General features: G+C 34.1%; 1 protein-coding gene across 5 annotated transcripts in view; it reads left to right on the plus strand.

The window, feature by feature from the left end:
* RIF1 (replication timing regulatory factor 1) overlaps positions 1-12,069 on the plus strand; it is a 74,154-nt gene extending 62,085 nt beyond the window's left edge. For 3 of the 5 annotated variants that reach the window (XM_023259316.2, XM_023259318.2, XM_023259317.2), the window contains exons 31-36: positions 1,548-1,691; positions 2,005-2,082; positions 2,171-2,286; positions 3,392-3,545; positions 5,141-5,249; positions 5,720-12,069. In XM_023259316.2, coding sequence (XP_023115084.1) covers positions 1,548-1,691; positions 2,005-2,082; positions 2,171-2,286; positions 3,392-3,545; positions 5,141-5,249; positions 5,720-5,934 — 816 coding nt within the window. In that variant the 3' untranslated portion in view covers positions 5,935-12,069. The remainder of the gene's footprint in view (positions 1-1,547; positions 1,692-2,004; positions 2,083-2,170; positions 2,287-3,391; positions 3,546-5,140; positions 5,250-5,719) is intronic. The other 2 variants (XR_002744801.2, XM_023259319.2) reach the window with 2 other exon arrangements.
* Positions 12,070-13,518: the final 1,449 nt, after the last annotated feature.

Here is a 13,518-nt window from a genome sequence, read left to right on the forward strand (position 1 = left end):
GACCTTACAACGAAAACGTCTCAGGCTGTGCCTTTATCAGTTTCTGGATGGGATTGCATTTCTAATTTTATTTCCCCATCTTCACTAAAGTCACTTTTGTGAAAATCGATTATCTATGTATCTGATTTAGCTCCTGACCCTATAACTTAAACATAGTTTGTTGATTGAATAAATTAAAAAAGGAAAAGTTACACGTGCTTACATAGCTGAGCTTGTCCTCTGCTTAGCAAAGGAGTTCTGAAAAGGTATGATGTGAGCATTCTTTAACTTTAAAATTGAACCTGCCATTTACTGCAGAATACGTGTGTTTATATATACAAACATGCTTTATAGACCTAAGATATACTTAATTTTGCCTTTAGCAAGGACATTGTGAAAACTTCTCAAATACACCAAAAATTCTTACACTGACAGTTCAGTTTTTTGGTTTGGTTTTGCTTTGCTTTTATTTTGAGTCTGTGTGTGTGTGTGTGTGTGTGTGTGTGTGTGTTTTGTAAGTATCTTAAGTTTAATTAAATTATCCATAGAAGTCTTTGAAAAGTATGAAGATAGAATGTTTTTTCTTCAGTATAATTTATTTTTCTTCTGTATATATATTTTAGATTGGTGATAAAAGTTAACTAGTCATGTTTTGCTTGATAGTACCTCATATTTAATTTTTATGTAGGCAACAGTAAGACATTGTAGTTTCCTATAGCAAATACATACAGAATCTGCCCACTCTTGGGAATCAAGAGCAGGAGACATTTATATATATGTATGTATGTGTGTAAATATATATGTATATATATATATATATACACACACACACACATACATACACATATATACACACATATATATATACGTATATATATATGTATATATATATGTATGTATATGTATGTATATATATAGGTGAGGATTTCTCATGATAGTTTTTTTGTTTTGCTCATAACGTGAGGAAGCTATATATATATATATATATATATAGTTAATGGCATAAATGCTCTATTGTGTATTTATATCAAATAGCTGAATGAATGAACACATCATAAGAGTTTAGTAGAAGCTAAAATGACTTCATGCTGGGACTAAGAAAGACAAAAATTGCCACTCAGTTGCTGTGATTCTGGTATCCTCAAAGAGTTTAGAACAGAGGTTAGTAAGATGCACCAGAGCCCAGTTAGTACCATTTCTACCTCTTTACCTTATTTTTTTTAAGTTACTGTAGTAAGCCTACAAAGTGAGTAGAATTTGATGATACAGTTTCAACTGCTGCATACAATTTCATTGTTTCTGCCACTGTCCCTGTTTCAGTCTTTGTTGGTATATATTATGTAGAGACCATTTAGAACATGGATAATTGGAATGATCTGTGGTATTAAGTAATATCTATGAAAGCAGCCATTAGGAAGAACTACAGCAATGTGCAGTTGGCTTCTACTGAAGTAAATTAAGCTTCTAAACCCACATTCTATTTCAGGGAGGCCTGATAATGAGAATTTATGGTGTGAATTTTTTTTAACTTTAATTATGTTAAATAAAAACATGACCTGTGTTTTCAGGTTCGCCGTGTCTCCTTTGCAGATCCAATATACCAAGCAGGATTGGCAGATGACATTGATAGGCGATGCTCTATCGTTAGATCCCATTCTTCAAATAATTCTCCCACAGTAAAAAGTGTTAAAACTTCACTTACACAATCTAAGGTAAGCTGTAGGCTTTGAAATATGCATATATGTATGCAGGCATAGGAATGAGTTAAGTATAATTTGTCTTAAAAATAGTAAAGAACAAAACTTCTTTGGTTTGGTTGTATTGTTTTGTCTGTGACATGGTAAGCAAACACGAAGAATGGGAAGAGACAGTAAGACAGCAAGTAATTGATTAGGTAATAGTCGATTACATTTTTTCATTTTCTCAAAATTTTAGGAAATTACTGCAATCTAAGTAATGAAATTATAAAATTAGAGTTTCTAGGCTTCTGAGTGAGTTTTTTTTTCTCTTCTTTCTTCTGTCTAGCATAATGCCACTTCAACCAAAGGATTTCTGTCCTCAGGATCACGTAGCCCTAAATTTAAGAGCTCAAAGAAGTGTTTAGTAAGAAGTGCTTTAGTTTTCATGCAACTTTATTTTTCATGTTCAGTCAGGTGACCTCTGTTTAACGGCTTTTGAAATTTATTCTAAGATTACAGAAATGGCTAAAGAACCTGTGCCATGTCCAGCAGAAAGTGTTTACCCAGCTTTGGTGAACTGTGTGGCTCCAGTTGATATCATTTTACCTCAGATTACATCAAATATATGGTAAGGAGTTATTTATACTGGTCTAATACTTCAAGATGCCACTTGTTTAAGAGGAGAAGTTAAATGAGGTTCTCCTATTTAGAACTGATTTGCATGCACTTTCACACATTTTATTTTAAAAATAAAAATTTATCTGGGAAGATGAGGCAGATAGGGCAATAAGAGAAGCATCTATCATAATTAAGTAATGGCTAATATAATTGTGCTCAATATTTGCCAGGTGCTATGCTGAACTCTCTGCATATGTTCTTATTTAATCCTAATTATAAATCCCATAAGGAGTATATTTATTATTTTCCACTTTATAAGATGAAGTTTACAAAAGTTAATCAACCAAAGTCAGGTAGCCATTAAATCATAATGTAGGTGAAATCTGACTGACACACATTGGGTTTAGTCTCTGTTCACTGCTATTGCTTAAGCTGGACAAACATGTCAAATTCAAATTTTAACTTAAATGTACATGGGGCTATCCTCAGAGTGGGTTAAGTGTGCCTGTATAAATGCAGTTATGATTGAGCATAAGTCAGGAAATTCAACTGGATAGGCCATCACAAATAGAATAACTATAGAGTTGCCTGGGTGGCTTAGTTAAGTGTCTGACTTTGGCTTATGTCATGATCTCAAGGTTCTTGGGTTAGAGCCCCACATCAGGCTCTGTGCTGACAGCTCAGAGCCTGGAGCCTACTTCAGCTTCTGTGTGTGTGTGTGTGTGTGTGTGTGTGTGTGTGTGTGTGTGTGTGTGTGTCTCTCTCTCTCTCTCTCTCTCTCTCTCTCTCTCTCTCTCTCTCTCTCTCTGCCCCTTCCCCACTTGAGCTCTATCTCTCAAAAATAAACAAACTTTGGGGCGCCTGGGTGGCTCAGTCTGTTAAGCATCCGACTTCAGCTCAGGTCATGATCTCATGGTTCATGAGGTCAAGCTTTGCATTGGGCTCTGCACTAACAATGCAGAGCCTGCTTGGGATTCTCTCTCCCTCTGTCTCTTCCCCTTCCCCCACTCGTGCTCTTTCAAAATAAATAAGTAAACTTTAAAAAATATGTAAACATTAAAAAATAGCTATAAAACTATATGATGACATTTCTCCTTTTTCTCTTACCTCTTTAGGGCAAGAGGACTGGGACAGCTCATTAGAGCTAAGAATATAAAAACAATTGGTGATTTGAGTACTCTTACAGCATCTGAAATAAAAACTCTTCCTATCCGTTCTCCAAAAGTGTCCAATGTAAAAAAGGCTCTCAGAGTTTATCATGAGCAACAGGTAAACTTCAATGTTAATAAATCATGTATAGATAAATGATTTAGCAATACAATTACAGAAGTTTGTACTGTTGCTTAAAAACTCATTTTATGCCACCTCCCCTCCACCCCCCCCCACCCCCCCCCCCCCCCCCGCCGCCCCCAGGTAAGAGTAACTTAGAAGGTCACTTTATAATTTTATAGACAGAGTTGGCTTCTTGAGTTTGTATACTATCTTTGTGTAATGCGTCTCTTTCTTCTTCAGTTCTCCTACCCCCTTGTCTCATTCGTTTCCGCCAAATTCGTGATTGTGGTTCTGTGGCTGCTATTCCTAAAACCTGGTCGTTCAAATCTAAACATTATAATAAAAATCTTGCAAATTTGTAGTCAACAGTACTTTGGTCTTGATATCCAAGACAACTGGGACTAATTTTTCTTGCTCTTATCAACTTTTTGCACATATTTTGGCTTATAGACATTTTTGAAGATTCTCCACCCCCCCCCCCCGCCCGCCCGTAAAAATATATACAGAAGATTCTGTATATTATTTCAGAAGGATTTAGATTGTACTGAAACCCATTCAGAGACCCTTTATGTGTCCATTGAGGTTATGCAAAATTGTGAATAAATGGGGGGGGGGGGAAGATGTTAAGATTGAAAAACCAGTGTTTATGTTAGAATTTCTGAGACTGCACCTTACTACTGAAGACTTCTATTTTCTTGAAAGTCTTTGATTTAAAGATTATTTGTAATCTTTAAAAATCTGTTAAAAAAAACAAACAAAGACTATATTAGTAATTTTCAGTCTCAAAGATCAGGAGCTCAGTGTCTGAAGTACACTCAGTGGTCTGTGGGCCCTGAGATTTGTCTCTGAAAATTAACATTTTTTAAAAGCGGTTTTATTGAAATACATTGATATACTGTAAGGCCCATCCAGAGCACACAGTTGATTTTTAGTATATTCACAGAGTTACACAGTTGTCATCACGATCTAATTTTAGAGCATGTATTACCTCCCCAGAATGAAATCCTGTATAGCCCTTAGCAATCACTCCTCATTCTCACCCCCCCCACCCCGATTTTTTTTCTCTATAGACTTGCCTGTTGTGGGCTTTTCACAAAACTGGGTTCATGAAACCTGTGTTCTTTTGTGACTGGCTTCCTTGAGCATAATGTTTTCAAAGTTCACATGTATCAGTATTTCATTCTTCTTTATGGCTAAGTAATATTCTATTGTATGAAAATATAAAATATTCATATAAATTCTGTATGTTATTTAAAGTTTAGAAATCTCTTCCTTGGGTTTTCTTTTCCCATGCTTCTAAACTTGGGAAATATAATGTAATTTTCTTGGCTATCATGGATTTCTCTTAAGTCCATTAGAAAATAGGAATTCCTAATCAGCTCTTTGAGAAAACACTTTGTAATCCTGTTTTTTGTGTCGTTAGTAGAACATAGTTTCTTAGTATTATTAGCTAAGTTAATAGTCCTGTGATAGGCTGGGAAACATACTGTGTCAGATTTTTTTCCAGCTTTAGTGTTTTTTAGTCGTTTTAAAAACAACTTTCCAATTTGTTGATTTTGTTTTTTTTTTACTGGCCTGAATGTATAATCAAGGTAAAGTCTCGTGGACTAGAAGAGATACCAGTTTTTGATATTTCTGAAAAAACAATAAATGGAATACAAACTAAATCTCTCCCTTCTGATGAAGAAAGACTTGCTTCAGGTATATTTTAACAAAGTGGGACAATTTTATTTATAGGACCAGCTAACTTGAAGAAATATTGTTATGGTTCTAGTTTTAATTTGACCATGCTCTGTTAATTTGACCAGTTTTTGTGTTGTTGTGCTAGTGGCCAAGTGCATGAGAAAGTAACTGATTTGACTTCAAGTATGCCTAGTTGTTTTTATCTAATTGTTAACTGCTATTCCATCAAGGTCTTAAATAGGGATATAAACTAAAAATTGTGTTTCAGTTATGCTGTTAATAAAAATGAAATTGCCTGACCATTTCTTTAATGGCACAGAACAAACTGTGGTAGATACTTCTATTGGCCTTTTCCTTTTGAGGAGCAGGGATACAGCCTGCACTCCCAACTTAAATCCTAGGTACTGAAACTTTGTATTGACGTAAAAAGAGATATATACAACTTAATTTTTATCTCGGATAAATTGTGTTTTTCTTTTTCTTTTTAGATTTAATTGATCCTGTTGCTTTAGAAACTTCATTACCTAAAAATCTTATGGCACAGATTAGTGCACTTGCTGTTCAACTGGATTCAGAAGATCTCCATAATTATTCAGGAAGCCAGTTGTTTGAAATGCATGAGAAACTTGGTAGCATGGCAAACTCAATAATAAAAAATTTGCAGTCACGCTGGAGGTCACCAGCCCATGAAAATTCCATTTAGTATCTTAAGAGAAAATTGAAGGTTTTTTGTTTTTTTTAACATCACTGGATTTTTTTGATTCATAAAATAAGTTCTGAAACACAGCACAGTTTCAGTCTGACTGTTTGCAAAGTTGATATTTCAAACCCTGAAGGGCTGTGACTTATTAAGTAAGTTCAGTTTGTGAGTTCATATGTAAAATTTTTGTTCATACAACATTTTCTTGGCTGCTATGCATAGCTTTTTGAAAAATTTAAATACCTTGCTGAAACCTGAAAAGCAAAAACTAGAAACAAAAGCATTTTATTTTACACGTCTTAAACTCCTGGATATTCTGATGAAATGTTCATGTAAAATACGTTATTTTAAGTAAAATTGAACATTTCTATTTGAATTTTTGCTGAACTGGTAAAACTGTTTATACTTTTTTTTTTTTTTTTAATTTATATTTGTTGTGTCTGAGGTTTAAGAAATTTGTTCTTTGTAGAACACCTCAAAGGAGATGCAGAAGAATTGAAATGTTTTTTCGCAGATGTCAATTTTGGACACATTTCAAAAAAAATACCAAAAGTTGCAACTTTTGGGGTTAATATATTAAAGCCGAATTTACTAAAATTCCGTTCATTTGCATTAGCAAATATTTGTGCAACAGCATTGGTGAAAATTTAGTCGTTTGAGACCTACCCCATTCATTTTAAAATGCATGACTCTTTGTACATTATGTATAGATTTAAATTTTTTAATTTATAAATTTCAGCCTTTGTTAATGGCATGAATTTTTCTGCAGCTACTTGTGAATACCTTTGTTTAATAGAAACCTATTTTGTATATATTAAATGCTGAGAGATCAGTATGGACAGTTAGAAGTGATTTGTGGGCTTGCTGCAGGTGATTGTAGGATTCTGTATCTACAAATACAAATAGTTTTGTACTTAGTAGTCTTAGTAAAAACATGAGTTTATTTTCTAAAGTAACCAGAATGAGTTATAGAGATGAGAAAGTGTTACATAAGAACTTTGCTATTCATACCTATACTTTTTTTTTTTTTTTTTTTTTGGAAGGAGGGTGTCCACCACTAGAAAATGTGCTTCATCACATTTCTTTTTAATGGAGAGTTAGTATGACTATTTTTGTTACAACTTGGACTATAAGAAATCTAGACTTTATCTGCTCTTTTCACCTACACCTAAAACAAACTTGGAAGAAATTTGAAATTGTTCTTTTGAAATATGTATGTTTTGCCTAGTTTAAAAGAATAGGGTGTATATAATTAAAACGTTTGTAAATTTTACCATCTAGTATTAGTGCCTGACTTCCCACATTTGTTTCGTCTCTTCACAGTGAGAATATCTCATTTGCTCTCTGAATAGAATGAGTGAGTGACCTCAGTTTCATCCTTTATTCAGAACTTAACCAGATTGAAAAGGCACACATTATTCAGCAAGTTACAGCAAGTTTAATCCTTGTGTCTAGTTAATTCTTATAATACTCAGAAGGGGACCACCAGTCAGCCAGCAAAGTTGGTGTCAATTTCGTAATTATAAAATAGTAGTTTATATCATCTCTCTTTTCCCGGATTCTTTTTTATAGTAAAGAGGCATGTAAGTTTTTTTAGTTAACAGATGTAAGAAGGTGTGTGTGTATGTGTTTGTTTGGAGAGTTAAAATTGGCTTATTTCTTACTGTGTCTTAATGTTTGTGTTAACTGGTTGGTGAAATGAGTTCTAGGGAACATGAACAGTATAGCAGAAAATGTGACTAAAATGATTATCATTTACTTAAATCACTGAATTTGATACAAGCACAGCTATTAATTTTCAAATGTTATATAGTTGCACAAGGATGTATTTTAAAATGTTATTTGAAGGCAGAAACCAGTTTGCTAAATCTTCATTCCTGATATAGTTGTAAGTGTATATTTGAGGCATCTTAATTTTATTATTCTTGCCTTAAATGTTTCTGCACATTTTCCCCTGAATGATTCCTGAATAGCAAAAAGTATTAACACTCCTTGATCAGTTTCAGTGTGTTGTTTCACTATTAAAATAACATCAGTTTTCCAGCTATTTTCTAAGGGTTAATAAAACAAATGGCAAATGTTAGTAAGAGAATCTAAATGTGATTTATTTTATGCATTTATGAAAAGAATCTGGTTGCTTGCAGAAGCATAGTACAATTTATGTTCCAAATGGACTTTGTATAGTGGATTTAAATTTTCAGCATTGCAGTGAACCCATTCTCAAAATGCTGTGACATTTGAACAAGTTTGAAAGCCATTGTTGAATGATATGGAGCTTTTGTTCTAATTCCATATTGTCTAAGATGAATCGGGTTTTACACCTTGAAAGTAGTCAGGGATTCTGTTATATTTTTAAGAACCATAAAAATGTCAAGCAATTTGGATTATGTTTTGCCTAAAATAAAAGTGGCAGGGCAAGAAACAAAATTAGGGGAAAAATGGGAGAGGGGTGTGTGTGTGTGTGTGTGTGTTGTGTGTGTGTGTAAAATTTACAATTAGCATTTTTCTAAAAAATTAAAAAATTTTTTAATTAAAATAATTAAAAATAAGTGCCGTTTAGAAAACCTTTCTTGGAATTTAACAGAAAATGTGAGTTAAAGGGGTCACATTTTCCCTTAATGCCATTCTTTCCAACTTGACTTTACAACCCAGTAAGAAGGGCCTAGTAGTCTTAGTAATTCCGTCTTACATTCTTTGTTATTGATTTTCAGGGAGATACTTTGCAGCTGGGCTAGGAGGTCATAGAATAGCAGCTATTGACAATATTACGATTTTGGTGGAGGGGAGAGAGCTGTTTGCTCAATAGCACAACCCATGTCTGTTTTATTCCTAAGCCATCAGAAAGGTTATGTACATTGTATACAAACATTAAAGTTTTGACTTTTAACAGTGCTTCTCAAATTTGGCCTGTATGTATGAAAATGCAGATTATGATTCAGCAGTTCTGGGCTTGAGGCCTGATAGTTCATGGCCAAAAATTTCCACATGATCCATACAAATGCTCATGTCTGTGGGTAGGCCTAAGATGCTACAGGCTGCGAATTAGGTGATAATAACTCAAGCAGGTTTAAATCCCAGGAATTGTTGCTACAAAAGATAAAGGTTAGTATTTTTTAAAATAATTTTTTTTCAGATTTATGTTTGGGGGTACAGACTGGTCTTGAAGCCTTCAAATTAAACTTCAAAGTTTTTTCAAGAGTTAAAGGTAGAATTTTGCCTCATTTGGAGCCTTTTTTAAATATGGAAGATTTACGGTATTGGAGAGATTTATGTTTTTAAGTAGGCAGTTCTATATTTCGTATTGTAAAGAACCTTACTAAGCAGATTAGACGATTTGAACCTTTTTCATTAGTGTATGTGGATTATTTTCTCATTTTTCTAATATAAAAGTAAAATTTCAAATATTAGGAATGTATTTAGTCTCTAAATCTTGCCTTCTAAGTTATGGGGCTTCATATTTTACTAATAAACATTGAAAACAGACTACCCCTAATTAAGATTAACTTGGCAGTAAAGTTAGCAGTACCAAAATAAGTCCTAAAAGATGTGAGTTGTCATTTTACTAAAGACTTCTGGTTACTTTGCCATTACATTGTTGACAGTTTGTGTCATCTTAAAATGGTGCTTGAAAAACAAATAATTTTACCCAAAAAATGAGTTTCTCTGGGCATTGTTATGTTGTGTTTCCCTAACATATTTTAAATGCTTTTTGTGTGGATTGCACTCCTTCAGAGCACTTAAGAAAATGTAGCCAGAAGTTAGGTAATGGGTTTTTTTAATTTGATTTATCAAAATTTGTTGATTTTTTTTGTTGTTGTTATTTAATCTGTAAAATAAATCTGGGCTTCGGTTTGAGATCGTCCAGTTGATGATAATGTCTGTTATATGCCAGCCTTTATATATTGCTTTTTTTTTTTTTAAGTTTTTTTTAAGTGTTCATTTATTTTTGAGAGAGAGAGAGCACAAGCAGGGAAGGGCAGAGAGAGAGACACACACAGAATCCAAAGTAGGCTCCAGGCTCTGTCAGCACAGAGCCCGATGTGGGGCTTGAACTCATGAACTCTGAGATCGTGACCTAAGCCAAAGTCAGACACTTAACTGAGCCACCCAGGTGCCCCTGTATATTGCTTTTTGAAAGTATGTATTAAAATCTGAGTCATGAGGATTTGAAGATCCTTAGATATTTAAGAGTAGAATTGAGTATTCACTCAGTTCTTTAATAGAATGTTAAATTTTATAACATGATCTTAACCATTTTTTTCTTTAAATACCAAAGAATATTTAAAACCAAACATGAAGTGCCAAGCTGTAAATGCTTACTTTCTTGAAGTATACCATTAGAAGAAAAGATAATCTCTCCCTTTACCTGAGAGTATAAGATTGAAGGCAATATTTTAAATTGATATCACATGGAATAAGAGAAGTATATAGCCTTTTAGTATAGGAACAGTCCTATATACTTTGAAAATAGCTGGTAGTTATCCTATATCCTATACACATAGTACCAGAACTGGTACTAATAAATACCCTGAATAATTGTTTGAGATCTACATTATTTATGGGTTACTCATCTGGCTCGGTCACTGGTAGAGCATGCAACTCCTAAGCTCAGGGTTGTGGGTTCGAGCCCTATGTTGGGTGTACAGATAACTTAAACATAAAATCTTAAAATATATATATACGTTATCTAATATTCTGCCCCCCCCCAAAACAGTAAATAAAACGACTTCCAACAATAGGCAGAATCATTCCTTAAATGAATAAATTGGGTATAACTAGGAAGTTCACTTTCAAAATAAAGTCATGGAATGGAAAATGGAATATTGTGTAATAGCTGTTTTGATAATTGAGTAATTAGATGTCTAAAGAAATTTTTATTTTTGTAGAATGGGAATTTTCTAAAAGAAGAATGAAATTAACAAAGAATTTGAGTATAGAAACTGAAAGATGTCAGTCCTAACCTAGTAAGTTTTTATGAACAGGTAAAAAAACTATAGCCTGCCACCTGTTTTTTATACTTCCTGAGAGGTAGGGATAGTTTGTACATTTTCTAAAAGGTTGGAAAAGAAAAAAGTAATATTTTGTGACACATGAAAGATGAAATTAAAATTTCAATGCCAGTAATAAGGTTTTATTGGGACACAGCCATGTTTATCTACATACTGTCTTTGGCTGCCTTCCTGCTGCAACAGTAGATTGGAGTAATGTGACAGACTATATGGCCTATTAACACCTAATGTTCACATATTTGGTCCTTTTGCATAAAGTTTACTGTTCCCTGGTACAAAGGGTATATTTGTTCATACATGGCATGTAAGTCCATTTGGTCATTTGCTTCTAAATGGCAAAACGGGGATCTTGCTTCCTTAAATCCTTAATTTATTGTTGTTACTTAGATTTTACAAAAATGTGTTCTCCTGATTCCACTTATATCTTAACAATATTGCTCAAATACATATATACTAGGAGGTACTGGTACTTTTTATGTATACTTTTTTCCTCCTATTTAAACTCAAATTATAGTTCTGTGTTTGCCATGGATGTTGAGGGGCATTGATGTGAGGGAAAGGCATCTGACATTCAGTGGTTCTGTCATTCCTGTGAAATAAATTGGGAGTTTAGGGAGTTTGCTTTCTGTGTTGGTGAGGAATTAATGCTTTCGATCTATCTTAACACTACCTCCTGTGGATAGACTTGACTAAATGCACTTAGACTGAGAGAAGCCAAATCAGTCATTTATTAGCCTATGATAATTTTTGTTCCCACCACTTGATAAACTCGAAGAGAACTTAGTTTTACATTGAAAATATTTATATTTGATAAGTCAAATGACTTAAGTTGAAATTTCACAGAAGTACCTGTTCATCACTCAATTAACTGCACTAGTATTTGGGAAATAAGGATGTAGTCAGTATTATTTGTGTAATGCTTTATACAGTGTTTGAAGCAGGTAGACCAATATTAAAAGTTTATTTTCAGGTTCATTATGATCGGATTCAAGGAGGGAGAATCTCTGTCTTACCCACCATAAAACTTTTCATGATCTATTGAGAGCTGTTATCACTTGCCAATTGAAACTGGATATTGAAACATTTTTAAAGAAATGCACTTTAATCTGAAATAAAACTATAAAAGCAATTCTGGCACTGTTTTTGTTTTGTTTTTGCTTTGAAGTTCATAAGATTAGCATAATCAACATACATAAAGTGAACACTGTCCCTCCAGAAACACATGAGCTATTCATATTTTATGGCCTATCGTAGCCTTAGAAGAGGTTCTTTTTCTTGTCCTAGTTTTATAGGTTTCACACTTCTAGATAACATAGCTATATTAAAATTGAATAGACTTAATGATATTGAAAAATACTGTATTAGTTTACTATGGCTGCTATAACAAAGAGCCACAAATGGAGTGGCTTAAACAACAGAAATTTATTGTCTCACAGTTGTGGAAGCTCGAAGCCTTGAGACCAGTTGTTGTCAGGGTTGGTTTTTTGTAAGGGCTGTGAGGAAGACCTCCGTGCTTCTCTAGCTTCTGGTGCTTTCCTAGCAATATTTGGACTGGCATGTAGAAGCTTTGCTCTGATCTCCACTTTCATCTTCACCTGGTGTTCTCCATGTGTGTGTATTTGTCCAGACTTCTTTTATAGACATCAGTTCTCTTGGTTCTGAGCTCACTTCATTATTTTAACTACTGACTTTTGCAGGGACCCTAGTCACAAATAAGGTCACATTCTGAGGCACTAGGGGTTAGGAGTTGTGGAAACCTGAAGAACCCATAATGTGAATTTCACAAGAGTAGCCCTGAATAATAGTACCATGAGCACTGGTCATCAGGGGAACTGTGTGACTCCAGTATAACTTCATTCATTAGTTCCTCTCTTTATTATAGTCTCTTGAGGATGATATGAACAGCTAGTCACTGAGGATCTTTGCAGCCTTAGGTCTTCACATTTGTGTAATTTGTAGGTGTCTGTACAAAGGACTTCCCCGGTATCACTACTGACAAGAATGGGGGTCTAGCCTTTCAAACAGGAGGCTAGAAATAGAAAGTTGGATGAGCAGGAAAGTTTGAACCCTGGTTGTGGATTGTCTGTTTTAAGGTGTATCTATTGTGATTGTTTTAAGATGTGATTAATAGGATTCACTTTAAGGTAATGGAAGGAGGGCATTGGCAGGGTAGAGACAGAACAAGATTAGTCATGAATGGAAAACTTTTGAGGCTAGGAAGTGAGTATAGTTGGATTCTCTACTTTTGTATGTGTGGAAAATTTTCCAAGCTTTTAAATAAAAGCCCTAGAGTTAGGTTAAAATTGTTTATCTAATAGCAACTGCAAAGTGTGCTTTGGCAGTCTTAAAAAGTGAAATTTCAGAACTAAAACATTTATTATAACTGAGACAGCCTATACTTTGTTCTGGAAGTTGGAAAACCATGCACAATGGTATTGCTGTCATTTAACCTGGATTTTATCCCAGTTAAAATGAAGATTGAAGATGGGAGGAGAGAGTGGCTGTCTCGCCCACCATTACACTTTTAAGGCATGGCCTGCTTTTTTCACAGGACTCTTAAGTTTCATGAGGACACCAA

The sequence above is a fragment of the Felis catus genome, chromosome C1 (assembly GCF_018350175.1).
Source record: "Felis catus isolate Fca126 chromosome C1, F.catus_Fca126_mat1.0, whole genome shotgun sequence".
Classification (NCBI taxonomy): Eukaryota; Metazoa; Chordata; class Mammalia; order Carnivora; family Felidae; genus Felis; species Felis catus.